The sequence below is a fragment of the Vombatus ursinus genome, unplaced genomic scaffold (genome assembly GCF_900497805.2).
Source record: "Vombatus ursinus unplaced genomic scaffold, bare-nosed wombat genome assembly UNPS02014799.1, whole genome shotgun sequence".
NCBI classification, from domain to species: domain Eukaryota; kingdom Metazoa; phylum Chordata; class Mammalia; order Diprotodontia; family Vombatidae; genus Vombatus; species Vombatus ursinus.
Window position 1 is genome coordinate 13,017,002 of NW_020954577.1, and position 18,004 is coordinate 13,035,005.

Genomic DNA, 18,004 nt, shown 5'->3' on the forward strand with positions numbered 1-18,004 from the left:
AGAGAGTGTTTAGAAAATGCTGTGTGTGCAATGCCTGAGCCCAGAGCACACTCATTTGTTAAAGAACGTCTGAGATAGAACACAAGATTCCACTGAGATGTGTGTGCACTCCAGCGCAGGAACTGAGAAGGAAGGAGAGAGGAGACCATAAAACTATCATCCTTAGTATAAAGGACCCAGGAAGCAGTGAAAATAATGTGTTTGGGGGGTTTTGTTTGTCTGATTTTTATGCTTTTTTTCTGGAAATCTTGAGAAAGGACAAGCCACATAACTGAGGCTGTCTGTATTCTCCTAACATAGTAGTATTGTGATTCAGAGTTGCAGGGAAAGTTTTGTTTCAGCTTCAAATTCATCTAGATAATATTAATGAAACATTAATTTAGCCTTTAAAGAGGGGGCAAAAAAGAAATACATACATACATATATATATATATATATATATTTGTGACAATAGAAAAAAAAGTTATATTTGGAATGAAAGGACCCGGATTTGAATCTCTGTTTTGCTAAAAAAAAAAAAAAAAGCTACTTGTGCGACACAAAGTCACTGCACTTTTCTGCGACTCAGTTTCCTCAAAGGTAAAATGACTGAGTTAGACTAGAGGAGGGGTGTTGTGGTACTGGCTTTGGTTTCAGAGGACCTGGGTTCAAAATCTATTATTAGTGACATGATCTCAGGCAAGTCAGTTCACCTTCATGTGGCCTCAGTTTACTTATCTGTAAAAATAAGGGAGTCAGACTAGATGAGTTTTAAAGTCCTTCCCAGTTTTAAATCCATGCTTATGTGATCTTTAATATCCCCTCCAAACTGAAATGTATTTTCTTATTTCCCTAGGGAGGCATTTGTTCAGTTGAGTCCTTTGATGCGGTAAAATAAAAATCATGAATTTTTCTAGATATTAATGTGTTTAGGTTAATCTCTCTTACTAGACCAATACATTTTATTAGTGCTGCTTAAACTAATAGTTTTTTTCAATAGTAGGTGAACTCCTTGAGGGCAGGAACCACTTTTATAATCGTCTTTGAATCTTCATTACCCAGCATAGTACTTGGCAAACAATCACATTTCATATGCAGTGTTACCCATATATTTACAATAAATGCTTTTCACCTCTGGACTGATGTAGAAAGATTCACATGAATCCAGTAAATAATAGCTTTATTCTGTTCAGATATTCCCAGGGTATGTAGGGAATAGAAAGAAATTCCAAAGGAGGCTTTTTTCTATGGGTCAGAACCCATCAAAATAATATGTAGTGTGACCTTGTATGTGAAATGGCCATTATAAAGCACAGAATTATGGAATCAGAAAAGATCATAGGAATTGTTTTACTGTTGTTGTTTTTCCATATTCCACTTTTTTTATATACTTTTATAGCAGCAAAGAACTGGAACCAAGCCATCAATTGGGGAATGACCTAACAAGTTGTAGTAAAGGAAAGTAATAGGATATACCCGTACTGTAAGAAATGATGACAATGATGAATCCAGAGAAGAATGGGATGATTTTTTTAAACTGATGCAAAGTCTAGTCATTCTTCCATGTTACTGTACTTGTGGAATTAATTATTTTAATCCAAGTGCAAGACTTTTATCTCCATTACTTTTTAGCTTCTCAGATTCAGCCCAAAATTCTATGCCATGTAGATATTTTTGAATCTGGACCACTGCCAGCAGCAGCAGCAGCAGCAGCAGCAGCAATATTATCACTAGCATTTATATAGCAGCTGCTATGTGCAAGGCATTCTGCTAAGTAAGGATTTTCTAAGTCGAATGTCATTTCACACACACACACACACACACAAACACACACAATACACAAATCTTAAAAGGTAGGTGCCATTATGATCACTATTTTACAGTTGAGAAAACTGAGAAACTGAGGCAAGTAGAGATTAAAGTAAATCACATGGCTGGCAAGTTTCTAAAGCAAGATCTTAAGATTGAGGATTTTTTGACTCCAGGTCCAGAGTTCTATTTACTCCACCATTTCTGGTTCACTTTCTATGCTGAATCTATGTCGTCTGAATATTTGATAATCACACCATCTGTGTTTTCATTCAAGATAATGGCAAAAATCTTAAACAATACAATATTAGACAATAAAAACATTAGACACCAGGTGATGCCTAAGACGTGCCACAACTGAAGAGCCTCCGTTCATCTGACATCCCACCCTTATTGACCACTCTTTGAGTCTAGCCATACAACTGACTCCAAATCCAACTAACTGTAACATCATATGACCCGCCCCTCTCTATTTCATATGCAAAGATAGCATGACAGACTTCATGAAAGGATTTGTGGAAACTTAAGCAAACTACAGCCTCAACACTCTCCTGATCTACCAGAGGAACAATCCTGTCTAAGAAAGAGAATGACTGATGTGGCTTGTTCTTGATGAAACCATGCTGGCTTCCTGATAGGTCAGTGATCATGACTTCTTTTCCTGGCTTTTGGCAAGCCATTCACTCAGCAAAATATTTTAGAAGTCTAACTGGAATTAAAGTCAAGATTTTCAATCTACAATTTATAGATGCTACTATCTTCCTCTTTCGGAAAATCCAACTATTTCCCACTCTGTAGTTCTGTGGTCCTCTCCCATTCATTCTCAATGGCTTGTTAAAGTGTCTGAGAATGACTTAAGAACAGCTTTAGCCAGTTTTTCATGTAACCTGGGCTGGCATCCTTCTTATTTTTTTTTCCAGAGTTGTTCTCCCTCACTGGGTATAGACATCCACAAGAAGAATTAGGACATATTACCCTTTTGAAAATTACAGTTGACTAAGACATCCCATCTTTATCTTTCTCATGACTCCCTGCTCTTCTCCCTACCCTGATCATCTTTCAGTGTCTGTCTTGTGAGAGGTGATTTCAGGCAAACTCCGAGCCTTTTGACTATTATTTCATCCTGCATTGCCAAGCATAATTTTTTAGTCGACACTAGCATCTTCTTTGCTTTGGGATAACCAATGGTCTCTAAGCCATGTAGCCTTCCCAGTATAACAGCTGGGCAGGATTTGGAAACAGAGAAAGGGAGGTCACTCATTCACATTAGTTGTTCGTGAGTCTTTTCTAAATTGGTTTTGGTAATTCAGTAATGGATGTTCAGGTCAAGCCTGGCTGGTTGGCTATCATTCCAGGATGGTCAGGTATCCAACTGAATTATAGCTCCACATCCTGTTCTGGAGAACGTTCTTGAATCAATATTTGTTACTCCTCCAAAGTGTATTATAGTGACCCCATCTTCCCCAATGCCCCCATGAGAGAGAAGAAGAAATGAGATAACACATATGGAAATTACAGTATGGGTTAATAGCAAAGAATCACCTTGGGGCTTCTGGACCACATACTATATTTCTCATTTAAGGTACTTGTTGACTCTCTGGCTGTATTTAATATATATTTTTTAAAAAGTGAAGGAATTTGACTGTGGCCAATGAATTAATGAAACTTGTGAGTGTCAAGAACTGGAGTGGGGAGGGCAGCTGGCCCAGGCCCAGCCCTAGGACTTCTCTAGTTTGAAAATTGAATATTCTTAGCTGGTGCTTATCTCCAGAGCTGTCTAGCCTTATTATTTTTTGCAAGTATCCTCTCTTAAGAAATTTAGGTGCTGTTGGGTGAATGTCCTCAGAGCCAAGATACAAACCAGACTTAATGAATACCACCAGGATGGGGAGGAAGGTAACACCCTTTGGATGCCCACAAGAATGTCAAAGTATTGGAGAGTGAACAAGACGACCCTGTGGGACATGACTAACAAGTGCTATGAAATCACTGCATGAAGAAGCACAAGTCTTCTCTCCACTCTTGGACTGGGCATATGCTAGGCTATGATGATGTATACCATTGGTGTATATATGTTTGTATACATATGAGCCATATACACATGTATGTGCATGTATGTGTATATATATGCACATAATGTGTGTTTTTATGTGTATACACACACAGGAAAGTGTGACTGATTTGAAATTAGAAAATTCTGGTTCATAACCTCACTACTACCTACTGCCTTGTGGTAGTGACTTTGGGCAAGTCACTTAAGCTCAATTTTCTCATTTGTAAAATGAAAGGGTTGGATTGGATAATTGCTGTACCCCCTTCTACTTCTAACTTTAAGAAATATGAAATATGAAGATGAAGGTAAATAACAGCCCTGATGAGTCATCCTGTGTCCTGGTTAAAGTAACATTTGGGGAAAGTTAAGGAAGAAGCTAAATCTATGATGTTTTAAGAATGAAAAAGGGGAATATGAATCTTAGTGATTATGAAGTCTTGGATTTCTTGAAGAAGGAATTTTCACCTTCTGTGTGCCAATTTTGTTTCCCATAATGACTAATTAGATGCATGTGGATTAGCAGAGGATTTAGATGAAGAGTGTTCAGAAAAGTAAGGGAGTTTTTATTGACTAAGGGAGAAAAATAATAAATTGCATTTATTGAATTAGATGATTCAATCCATCAAAGCTTGTTAAATGGTAGATTATATCCAAGTGGTAAAGAATAAGGGATTGGAAGGAAGATAGAATAATCTGTGTCATTTTTTTTTCTAAGTCTTAAGCATATAATGGAATAGAACTTTGAAAACAATGAAAAAATGCCTCCACATTTCATCAGGGGAAAAAAAAAAGATGCCTCAAAATTAAAGAGACTACCAACCCAACCCTGGGCTTTGGAATCCTGTGGTGGCCCATGCCATCTAGTGACAGAATGCTACAAATATTGTTCAGCAACGGAGGCTCTGGCAGAGTTCCTCTTTTTCACTACCCATTTTCTTGCCCTCCATACCCCTGTGCAATCACTAGCCAAACCACACTGTTTTATAATATTTGTGTCCACCTACAGAAAACTACTCCTCAATTATTAAGTCAAAGATGGTGGCCCTACACTCGTGACCTCAGAGGGAGTTATTTTCTGTGTCTCTGATGCCTGAATCAAGGTGTGGGAGAGATTAGGCTTAGTATCCTATCACTGTATGCAAAATGCCAAGACCACCATGAGGAGCCCAGCTTCCCTGAATTTGGAAGTGATAGAACACAGACATTCCAAACATCAGGCAACTGGAAAGAGTAATGAAGAGCTTAGAGAAGCTGGTTATGTTGAATCTGAGGACAAAGTCTCAGAGAGACCATTGCTAGCCAGTTATGCTTCCACATTCCCTCTTGCTCTTGCCACAATCTACACTCTACAGCAAACCCAAAAGGGTATTCTTGTTCCACACACATGATAATCCATCACACATCTCTTTGACTTTGAAATGGATGAACCCCATGGCTAAAATGCACTCCTTATTTCCTTCAAGACACAGAGATCGAGCATCACCTTCTCTTTGAAAGACTTTCCTAAGTGTTCCAGTGCTCCTCCAAAAAATCTACCTCACATTTATTTTGTAAAACTCTGCATATGCTCAATTTTGTATATTTTGCCTCCTCCCAATAGAATGTAAGATCCTGAAGGGTAGAGATTGTCCATAGTTTGAGGATAGGCCAGGGAAGGAGATCATGGCACAAGTGTGGGTTAGTCTCACAAAATGAATAAACCATAATTTAAAAAAACTAGCAAGATGAGTTGTAGAAATAACCCACTGCCATCTACCTCCATCTAATCATCTTATAGACTCTAGAGCAGGAAAGAACCTTAGTCATTATCAAGGATGCTAAAGGTAACTGGAATCTTCTAGGAAAAGAGATGAATAAACTCTATATATCATGGAAACCAAGTCTGACTGAACCACCAACATCTGAATTTCCCTTTGGTCCCGAGAAGGGGACAGAATCAGAATTCAAACTCCCCACCAAAGATGCAAAATGGAAGCAGCCCCCTCTAAAAGAATTGAGCATGTGGGCAAGCTAATACCATTCAAAGAAAAGACATATCTCCCAGCTAATGTCCTTTTGGGTTTGAAAGGGCAAGATTCCTCCTGGGCTGGATAAGTGGCACCTTTTTCTCCCTTGCAAACTTGTAGAATAGATCTGTCAGCCAGAATGAGAAGGGATGTCTCTAGGCCACACGGCACTTTCAAAATTCCTTCCCCAGCAGCTGGAAGAAACAGATTGTTCCCTCAAAAATAGTCCCTGCAGCTGCAGTGTTTGGGATAACACTAAAATGTATGTGGGCCAGCAATCTCCAAGGCAGTCCATTTGAACAAAACTTAGGGTATTTAGACAGTATGCAATAGATACCTCCAATCTATGCTTGCTGGGAAAATCATGTTCTCAGATAGGAATGAGGAAAAATATAGGTCTCTGTAGGATTCCCATCAGAGCTCCCTGGTACATCCATTTTATAAACTGTATCAGATCTCTATCAGATCTGCATCCCAACTCCCTAACCAGGACCATTTCTCTCTTTGCATTAACCGACAACTAAAATGAAGGGGGGAAATCACAAATATCCCTCTTAAGTATGAAAAACACAGTCATAAACTAACTCAAGTTTAAATGAATAGCTGTCAAATTCAGCCCATATTTCAAGCTTTCGGCATCTGGATATCAGGCATTCCTCTATCAAAGGCGCCTCTGAGCAATGATTGATTATGTCCGTCTTAAATGTGAAAAGATCTAGAAGGACTCTGTAAAATCTGCCCTCTACTGCAGTCAAGAACCCCAGGATGTTCAAGTTTAATAAAGAAGAACTGGGGATTTGGAATCTCAAGTCTTCCACGCATTCTGCCATCCTTTCTTATCATTTATGGCACGTGCATATATATGCACACAAATATATATATATATATTTATATATACATATGCTTATATGTACTATATACATATACATACATACATGCATGTAAATAAATAAATATGTGCTTCTGCTACATTGAGGCTGTGAGAGGGAAAGAAATTCATTCTAATCCTACATTCTAGCATATTGTTGAAACTTAATCTTTTAATAAAAACAGTCACCATGGCAACACAGTAATTACGATGTATCTTTAAAAACTTCAACAAGTTTACTGTGTTTTTATTGAGTGGGAGGGGGAAGGGGATGATTTTTTTTAATGTGCCTGGGAAAACAAATACGAATTTCCTCATCTCAGGGATTTTTTTTTTTATGGTATCACATGGCATTTGCCAACTTTGTTTTCATTAAAGGCGAGCTCTGGGTTGCAATTGAGTAGAAGAATGTCAGTAAAATATCAATGAAAAAGTGATCAGAACATGGTCTTCACTGACATTTTGTAAAACAGGTGAAGTATATTGTGTTTATGCATATATATGAGATATGCATATATATATACATACATACATGCATGCATAATACACACATTTTAAAATCTATCCTAGCAAAGAACTGAAAATTATTTTCTGTAATATACCTTCATTCAAAATTTTAATTACATATGTATATATATATACACATTTCATGATAAATTTATGGTTCTCAACACAACAAATATATATTTCTTTACATGATACTGTTTATTCATCCTTACTTCCCAATGATTTTCCTTCTATTCTTTTTTTCTTTCCTTCTCATTCTTCCTTTCCTTCTCTTCTTTTCCTTTATTTTTTCTTTCTTTTTTCCTTCCTTCCTTCTTTTATCTCCTCTCCTTTATCTTACTTCCTTTCTCTTTCATTCTTTCTTGCCTCATATATTTCTTGCTTGATTTCTTTCTTAATTTGCCTTCTTCTTTGTTTTTCTTTCCCTCTTTCTCTCATTTTTCCTTCCTTATCCTTCATTGATCCATTTCCTTCTCTCCTTTTTAATTTTCTGTTTTCTTTATTCTTACTATTTTTTTTGTTTCTCCTTTTTATTTTCTTTTAAAAATTCTCACACTTTTTCTTTTTCTCTCTTATTTTTCTTCATTTCCCCCTCTTTATTCATTTTTTCTATTTTTTCTTCCTTTTATTCTTTCATTTTTCATACTTTGCACTTTTTTTCTTTTATTCTTATCTTTCTTTTTCCTTTCTTTCTCCCTTTCATTATATACACATATTATATATATATATTTTTCTTTATGGCTTTTCCATTCTTTCTTCTTCTTTCTCTTTATTTTCTTTTCATTCTTCTTTTCTCTTTTTATCTATTTTCTCTTTTTTCTTTTCTCCTTTATTTCATTTTTCTTATCCTTCTTCTTTCTTTTCTTTTCTCTTATTTTTCTTTTCTTTCTTTTTTTCTCTCTCCATCTCACCTTTTCTTCCTCTTTCTTTTCCTCTTTTCTTTACTCCTCTCTATTTTTCTCCTTTCACTTCAACTTTTCTCTCTTTCTGTCTCTCTTTCTCCTTCTCTTCCCCTTCCTATCTCCATTCATTCTCTCTTTCAATTTCTGTTGTGTTTGCGTAACTGAACCAAAGTGCTAGATGGTAAGGCCATGACTTCCCAATAAGATTTAATTATGAGTGCAGATATGAACAAGATTTAGACTATTAAGGCTTGCACTTCAAAAAAAACCCTTTAACATATTTTGTCTTTAAATCTTTTATCACCTGCAAAAATTAATTAAGTGCAGATGCCCCGGGTTAGGGTTTGATGCCAGGGTTCATTTCCTGTCTATGCTTTGTCAGACAACCTATTACACCTCTCTGCTGAACTGTCGGCCCAGCCAGCATGGGTCTCATAAATCACCCTCCCACTCTCCTTGGGCCCGTGCACCGAGCTGGTCCTTTTTGGGGGAGGCAAAGCTCCAATCCCTTATTCATGCACACACTATGGACAACATGCCAAATGTCACCCGCATTTAAACAAACCATTTGTTAAGCAAATTATAACTCCATTGTGCAAGAATGCAGCCTAGTAGAGCGGAGGCCCAGGCCAGTGCTGCTGACTTTTAATCGTCCTGCTTTCCTGCAGGGAGACATCCCACCCTGGCATCCAAGCCTGGAGAATGACAAGCGGGTTTGTTTGAATGGTCCCAGCGCTACACAGCAAGCCAAGGGATCTGAGGCAGGGGAAGTAGCCAATTTGGTAACCACAGCAACAGAATTCTTTCCAGCCCATCGGACTCGTTAGGGCCCCTATTCTACGGGGGAAAGTAAACTCAGGTTCTGTTGGGTTATTTTAACACTGGAAGTATCAATTCATTTAAGGACCATAAAAAGGCTGCCCCGAGCTGTGGCTTCTTCTCATTAAATCTCTGTTAATGCTGTGAGAGTGAAAGCTTCATGTTTATGGTTTCAGAATGTCCAGGCCGGATTTAATGAGTTTCCACGTTGGTTTGGAAGTCCACACACTCCTGGATTATTTAGAAGCCAAGACAGCTGGACATGGGGAAACAGACTTACTCTCTCTCACCTATGGGAACAAGAAGACAGAGTTTGCCCAGGATACCTACCAGGTCTACAATCAATATCTTGCCTACATTGAGCTGCTCTCGCAAGTATTTGGCGGTAATTGCCACCGAATTAAAAAAGCAGAACCCCCTGCAGAATAAAGAAGAACAGAGAAATCAGAAAGCAAATCAGCCAGGAAAAAAACCATTATAAATAACATTCAGGGCATTTCTCAAAATGCTATATGATCTCCAAAGCCATAAATCTGCTTCTGGGAGGACCTCGCGAGCCTCTGCAGGCATCTGCTAACAATTAGAGGGTTTCGGAGACGTGCATGGTGCAGGTGACTGCCAGTAACCCCAGTGCTCCAGGATGGCCAGTCTTCCCTGGTACTTACATGGCTGTTGATTCTTCAGCATGATGGCCTGGGGGCCTTACAACAGCAAACCCATTCTGTAAGAACAAGACAGGTTTTCAATTATCAGATAGGGAAAGAAAAAAAAAAAAGAATCCTTGTCTCTTCATGTAATATAGAGCAGCCGGCAAACAGGATTGGAACCTATTAGAGGCTTCTGAGTTTGTTTTCTGCCCCCATTAGCCTTTCAGAGAATTAGCAGAAACAAAATATCTGATTAAAGCTGCATATATCATGTCTCAAAGAGAAGGCCCAATTGGAGCCTGGAAGAAACTAGAGGATTTTAGGGGTTTGAACCCAGATGGTCACTAGGCACCCTAGTCACTGAACTAACAATACCCACTTAGGAAAAAGACTTCATATCTCATTACATCCAGGTCCTGAATTCTTCTTAGGGGATTGGAAGAGAAGAAATCCATTCTTGGTGGAAGATGGAGTCCCGGAAGCATTGAGCCACACTGAAAAACGCTGAAGCTCAGACACCCTCATCAGATCTCCACACAATGAAAATTTAATTTCTAGCCCCGGTGTCAAGCAAAATGATAAATCTGTGTATGTGTGCACACACACACACACACACACACACACACACAAGCACAAGATTATCCTGAAGGGGATAAAAAAAAAAAGGACAATGGGAAGGCCATATTTTTTCCAGTCTATAAATTTAGCTTGGAAGTCAGCCAAAGCTTGCAAGTTTATTGGATTCTCTAAGTCAATTTCTAACTCATGTTCTGGAATTTTATAAAGAATTCCTGTGCAGAACAGCAATCAGATCTAGCCATGATCAAGGAATTCCTGAACCTCCAGGTTGGTTGTAATGTATCATAGAAAAATGAAGTAACTCCTTAGCAAACCCAGGATCTATAAATCCTTGTAAAACCGTGATGTGGAGAATGGAGGGTCCATTGACTTGAAATAATCATTTCTCAAGAGGTTCTCACTACCTTTCACTTAACTATGACTTGAGAACCAAGTTAATAATAAAAAGTATATCATTCCTTTCTTTTTATGGGGGGTGGGGGTGGGTAGATAGGTGAGCTGTCCCCGACCTGTGATTTCATGAGTGTATAGTACTCCCAGGGGAAACTTCCTCCAAGAAAATAACTTGACAACTCATCTGCAGCTTGTAGTCTTCAGAATCCTTGGGTCATTAGGAGGTTAAGTACTTTCGCTTTGCTCCATAGCATAGATTGTATCAGAAGTAGGACTTGAACCCAGGTCTTCCTAATTCTGAGGCTTAAAATCTATAGTAATGGGGTCTTAATCTAGGGTCAGTGTCCTTCATTTTGTTTTGATTTATACTATTTTGATATCTTCAGTATCATTGGCTTTCCTTGTATTTTCATGTATTTTATTTTTAACATTTAAAAACATAATTATGAGAAAGGGTTCTGTAAGTTTCATCAGACTGCCAAAGGGATCAGTGACACAAAAATGATGACACACCCCTGATCCAGCTGCTGCATCCGGCTGCCTTTTCTGCTAACTACACAACAATCTAAGTCAAGCAAACGAGCCATCCTAACTGGGGAGTTTATTTCCAAGTCTTTCATATTAAATGTGGAGAATATATATATGTATATATGTATATATATATACACACATATATATATATATAAAATTAGTCCTTTGCCAAGATGTTTAAAATAGATTCTTTTAATCAATCACATCACATTAACTAGCATATAATTTAATTATCGCTTCATTTGGATGCTAATATCCATAACAACGTTTTCCTAGGCTTGATAGAAATCAGGCAGTTTATCAGTTCTGATAAGCCCTTGATCTTTAAGTACTCCCTATGCTAGGTCCAGCACAGCATTGACTACCACTGATCATTTGAGAGCTATATGACTACATGGTCCCTGGCATCAAAGTTGCTCAGGTGACAATAATAACACCCACAAAGCAACAAGTACAGGTATAATGAAGTGATGACTTTGTGAAATGGTCTAGGAACGGCAAAGCAGCCCAAAAAGGAAGATCAAGGTGGACTGGAGTCCTCAGGAAGGCTTCACATGGCATGTGACACCCAAGGCAGTTATGAAAGAAGGGTAGGGTTTCAACAATGAAAAAGGAAGGGAAAGGTGAATTAACATCAACAAAGGCTAAAAGGCAGGAAATCAAACAGCGTATTGTGAAATATTAAACTTTACAGGATTGAGCAGTGGAAAATAAGGTTACAGGGTGGTGGAAAATAAGGGCAGGTAGGGAGGGTGGGTCCACACTATAACGACCCCTGGAAGCTGGGCAGAAAAATTCCTTGTCTACTTCTTTCAGCTGCCAAATTTGTCCAACAACGAGCTCCCTTCACCTATGCTTCTACCTCCTCTGTTTCTATTCCCCAAAAAAGTCTGTGTAATCTTAATTCCCCTTTCAATCTGTTACCAAAACCACTCTCTGCACTGACTTCTTTGTCTAAAAGCAGTTGCTTTTACTCATTAACCCCAATTCTGCCTCTCTGATGCATTACATACCCTCATTACTTAAAAAGAAAAATTATTGGTGACATTTCTTTTTTATATGATGGCCATTTATAGATATGCTCCTCCTTAGGCATCTTCTCTATGCTAAGAAACAAAAACAGTTATGTACAAACAACCAATAAAATAGCATTTTCTGATGGGCTATGCAACATTCTGCCCTTTGCTGAGAGGATGTTTCATTATCTGTTCTCTGAAAAATGGTAACTGTTTCTTTAGTAGCTCAGAGTTTAGCTTATTTTAGTGTTGCTTTTGTTCATACTGTCGTAGCTAGGTGGCACTAGAGTGCATAGAAAAGATCTGAGTTCAAATTTGACCTCAAACACCAGCTGTGTGATTCTGGGCAAGTTGCTTAACCTGTTTGCCTCAATTTCCTCATCTGTAAAATGAGGATATTAATAGCACCTATTTCCCAGGGTTGTTGTGAGGATCAAATGAGTTAATAATTCCAAAGTCTTAGCACAGTGCCTGACACATAGTAAGTACTATATAAATGTTATATCATTATACCTATTGTGGATTGTTGTCCTGCTTCTGCTTATTTCATTATGCATCAGTTCTTATGAATCTTCTTATTTCTCTCAGTCCACCCTCTGTATAATTTCCACAAAGCAATGTTACCCTGAATATTTTGGCTTATATTTGGTCTTTATTTCTGTCTTTGACTTCCTTGGGATATACATGCCTGAATTTTTTTTTGTTGTTGTTTTTTACACCATGGTTATTTCTCAATATACCTTACTTCTCAATTAAACCATCCCTTCTAGTAGAACAAAAAAGACTACAGTAACCACATTTGATTATGTATACAACCATTCTACCCCTGTATTAGTGAGATCACAGGATCAAAGAGTATGAATAGCATATTCTAAAAAATGAACATTTTTCTCACACAATTCCTCACCTTTTACTTGTCAAAATTGCTCTCTTATACTGGCTTTCTATACCTAGGGTAGTTCTTTTGTCATTAAATATTCCATTGCTTTATCCTTTCCTAGAATTTCCTCTTCCTCTAAATTGAACTAATTCGCTTGGTTCCCCAAGATGACTTCAACAACCCTGCCATTTCCTATGGACTCAATTCCTTGGTCCTTAAAGATGATGCAGTACTAAGAACCCCAGATCTGGCATCAGAGGAATTGGGTCAAATTTTGTCTTTGCCACCTACCACTCATGTGATCTTGGTCAAGTCACTCTCTGGACATTAGTTTCCTCTTTTGTAAAATGAGGGGAGAGAATCAGATGTTCCCTGCCAACTGTAAATCTTAGTGATAACTAATTGTCTTCAGCATATCGTGTCTATAAAATCTCTGCAGGGGGTCTTTGAGTTTACCATGAACCATCCAGAACTTCTAATCTTGGACTTTTGTCCATATCCTTTGGTTGGCTTCCAGGCAATGGATCAGAGACCTTCTTCTGTGCCTGTTGGCTTACCATGGTGGCCAATGAAACTTGATTAGCCCTCCCACTCTAGTTCATCTCCCCTTCTGTTCCTACATCTCTAGATTGATATTTTGTATGCAACTCCTTACATGAAATTCTTGGTTGGTAATATGTTGCAGCCTATTAATTCCCTCTATGAAAGCCTCCAGTGCCCTCTGGGTGACAAAAATATTCTTTGAAAACTATTATTCTATAATTTGTAGCAATTCAGAATCATCAGAAAAATACCAGTGTTAGAGATGAGAATGTAGGAATGTAGGTCAATAATTATGAAGATCATCTTGATAACCTTTTGGAAAATGGTTTTTTGTTTTTCAATCATTCAATGTCCTTCCCTTTCATTTATTTGGAGAACTGGTCTCTTAAAATATTCCCAATTATTTCACATCCAGCAAAGAATTCCTTTCTATACACTTGGTCTCATCTGTCTTCTTTTTTGGTCTTCATTATATTTAGTGACTTGACATTTCTACTTTATTACACTGTTTATCAGGGACTAACACAATGCTTATGATCCTCCATATTCCTTTGTTTTTTTTAATTGCTTTATTTTTGAAATTTATATTACATTTATCTTCATTGTCTTTCCATTCATCAAAAAGATCAAAGAGGAAGATATTTGATAGCTGAAGTAGTTTCAAAGCTCTTCTGATCATTCAATTGTAGTGATTTCTTTACCTTCCTTAAACACCTATAGAAAAATGGTGATATCTTGTGTCACTGGTTGTCCCATTTTCCATTTCCTATTTTTGGTGTCAACATCTTAAGTGAGTCAGTTGTAATTACATTAAATCTTCTTTTTGTCTTTTAATTTTTAAACTTTCTCTTAATTTATTTTTTTAATCTTGGCTCTAATAAGCCAATGATATGACTACAGATGGACAGTAGATTCCAACATGACACTCACATTGCTACCTGTTCATTTCCTATTAGTTAATACATAATAAATTTCCTTCTTTTTTAATATGCTTTTTGATGCAAGTCATGTCCAATGCCCCTCAGATCCCATTCTTCACATTATTTGTGATATGGAAGTATAAATCAGTGAATAAAGCATTTAATAAATACTTACTATGAGCAAAGCACAGGAGAAACCAATAGAAAGGTAAGTCCCTGTTCTCAAGGAGTTCTCATTCTAATGATGGAGACAACACATATGGAAGGTTTTAGATGGAAGTCAGACAGAGAGGTTTCACGGTCCCAAGGGTTCAGTGACAAAGCAGATGAAAATGCTTCATAATTAATGTCATTTCCACAGTCGAAGTCATATGAATTTCTGATGTTGAAGCAAAGACTTTCTGTTCGCTTTACGAACATGAGCCTGATCCTTATTCTTGTATTCTTACATTAATATTCTTATAATTTCCTACATATTTTCCACTGTTCTCACTTATTACCACCTTTGTATTTAATTAATGAAGTATATGCTGATTTAATTGACAGGGACTTAGTGAGTTTTTCATAAAAATCTCTCTTCCTCTAAATCGCTGCAACTGAGATGGGTGCCTATGTTGCAATTATCTTTGTGGTGTTTTCTTGGTTTATGCTCTTTTTTACATCTATCTCTGAGTCACTGAAGCAGGCAAAAGCATAGGAATGAGAGTCATATTGTGTCGTTCCTTGATAGCCTAGTGCTAAACCTACTGGTGATGATACTTGCCTAGGTTGAGCCTCGAAAAACAAACATCATCTGCTATTGAAAATCAATGTGGGTAGCTAGGTGGTACAGTGGATAGAGCACCAGTCCTGAAGTCAAGAGGACCTGAGTTCAAATCCAGACTCAGACATATAACACTCACTAGCTGTGTGATTATGGGCAAGTCACTTAACCCCAATTGCCTCACCAAAAAAAAAAAAAAAAGAATCAATGTGAAGCCTTTCCAACTGTGTATTAGCATCCAGTGCTTGTACTTTGCTGATTTAGCCCTTAAGAACTTACTAACATCCCTATTACTTAACGGGACCTCAGAGTAGGAATTTCGGTGAGGGTCTATAAAAATTATTGGTAAATCTTTATCTCCAGTCCTCTCCTGTGTGTCATTCTCCCTTCCAAGTGAATATAGTAAATATCCACTTGGAAGTTTTCATTTTCCATTTCAAACTCAAAGTGTCTGAAACCAAAATTTTCACCTGGAATCAAAGGGCCTATGTTGGAATTCCATCACTATTACTTACAACCTATATAAATGAATAAATGAAATGCATTCATTATTATTGATCTTTGTAAGATAGTCCCTGACCTCAAGGAACTTATATTCTAATGAGGGACAGATGGATAGATAGATACATACATACATACATACATACATACATACATACATACATACATACATAAATACATAGATAGACACATAGATACATGGATAGGTAGATATATCTCTATATTGTCCAAGACATGAAGTTATGATATGGAAAGTAACAAAGATGATGAGTCATGTAATAGGACATTTCATAGGCATGCCCTTTCCAGAGGCAATGATAGCGTTGATTTGATTACACTCCTCAGACCAAAAGATAAAAAGTGAAGGTAGGAAAAACTCATAGTCCCAAGGAATATAGGACAAGTGGCCAAACTCCTCACAGGCATAATATCTGGTGGGCACAATTTACAAGGTGAAACAGTAGCTGCAAGGCAGAAAAAAGGTTAAGTTGAAGATGAGAAAAAAAAATGTCCCTAAGAGGGTTGTGATGTCAAGGCACCTAACGTCTCCACATCTCAGTTTCCTTACCTACAAAATGAAGGATGAAATTAACTCCTATGTCTCATCCAGTGCCAAATCCTTTTTGGTTTGTTTCTTTGTTTGATTGATTTTTCACCTAGACATTTCCCACCTCCCCCACTTCCCCTTTTCTTTTGACAACACCATCATCCAGACTCGATACTTTCTAGTTCTCTTTGCCTCTCCCTTTGTCTTTATCCAATTTATCACTAAGTCTTATTACTTTTTCTTTCTTTTAAATGATCTCTTAGACTTATCTATTTGTCTTTATTATAACTGAACTGACCTAGGCAGTCAAACAGTTACACCTATTTAAGCTGTTGCTGAATACTCTGTCGACCTCTTCCCTGTTGAGCAAGGAGTAATCAGAAAGCAAACTGCATGGGATTATTTCAGTGACTCTCTGAAGTGGCCCTCAGTTCCCTTTCCAGTTTTCTTTCCCTTATGGAGAAGAAAGAGCCAGCTCATGGACTGAACCTAGTCATATGCTGTAATACAAGCAGCATCACAACTTTTGTCACTGGAATCTCCTCCACTTACCAAGAAGGTTTTATGAGCAACAAAACCTATGCTTGCTACAGGTAACTGTGTGATATTGGGTAATTTACCTCACTTCGACAAGAAGGTCTATGAGCAACAGAACCTCTATTTATCACAGTTTCCTTTTCTCATAGGACTTTCTTGGTAAGTTATGAGATTCCAATAATTAAAACAGTGTATGTTCCATGGAAAATTGGAATTGCTACAGACTCCATCAACTTTACAGTAGTACAGTCACCAAGTGCTTAGGATGCATAACTAACATTGACCAAGGATAGCAAACAACTGTGCCATCAGTTGGTGCTAGCCAATAGATGAAGCAACCAAGACAAGGAGAATCCAAGGACCTTTACACCTGCTTTCACAAGCATGAATGGGATAGGTGCTATTATCCAAACGTCAACATAGATGAAGACTTACATCAACCCTGTCTATGACAACCAATACTCTTCTGATTTCTTCAGCATCTTTCCAGGCTTACCTTGATGATGCCACCAGTGGTAAGCTTACTTGCTTATCAGATATTCTTTTATTTATTTATTTGCACACATAAAGTTATAGAGAGGCAGATGTGTATTGGAAAGAAATATGGACTTGGAATTGGGAAAAGGCAGGTTCTAATGTTGCCTCTGACACTAGCATAAAGTCTTTCAGACTTTGGCAATTTTGCTGATTTAAAGGAGCAAATACAAATTTTAAAAAAAGTGAGATTTTCATACCAAACAACAACAATAACACTATGAAAGTTGTCAATAGAGACAATGCACTTCCCGAGGGAAAACACTTTCTCAGTGTTCAATGCTGTTATTTAGTAGCTCATTTCCATAAAATCAACAGGAGCTAATAAGTGGGGAACCTGCACTCCAGAACTGTTTTGTGATTATTGCACAAATATATATTGTCTGGTTATGACTTAGCTAACAGAGACAAATACTTGAAAATATACCGGTAAATCACCGTGAGCTATTTTCAGATCTTTCACTGAAGGGACCTTGTCTTGAACCAGGATTATTGGTCTAAGACAAGACTTTGGGGGCAGAGCCAAAATGGTGGAGTAAAAGCAGTGCCTTGCTTAAGCTCTCCTCCAAACCTCTCCAAATACTTGTGAAAATGGTTCTAAAGAAATTCCAGAGCAGCAGAGCCCACAAAAAGACAGAGTGAAACAAATCTCCAGCCCAAGACAACCTGG

General features: G+C 37.7%; 1 protein-coding gene across 13 annotated transcripts in view; it reads right to left on the reverse strand.

Annotated features, from left to right (window-relative positions):
• HDAC9 (histone deacetylase 9) overlaps window positions 1–18,004 on the reverse strand; it is a 698,100-nt gene that overhangs the window by 189,384 nt on the left and 490,712 nt on the right. For 12 of the 13 annotated variants that reach the window (XM_027872084.1, XM_027872079.1, XM_027872078.1 and 9 more), the window contains 2 exons: window positions 9,609–9,664; window positions 9,274–9,361 (listed from right to left, as the gene is read on the reverse strand). In XM_027872084.1, the coding sequence (XP_027727885.1) occupies window positions 9,274–9,361; window positions 9,609–9,664 (144 nt within the window). Of the gene's footprint in view, window positions 1–8,240; window positions 9,234–9,273; window positions 9,362–9,608; window positions 9,665–18,004 lie in introns of those variants that run through there. The other variant, XM_027872086.1, reaches the window with a different exon arrangement.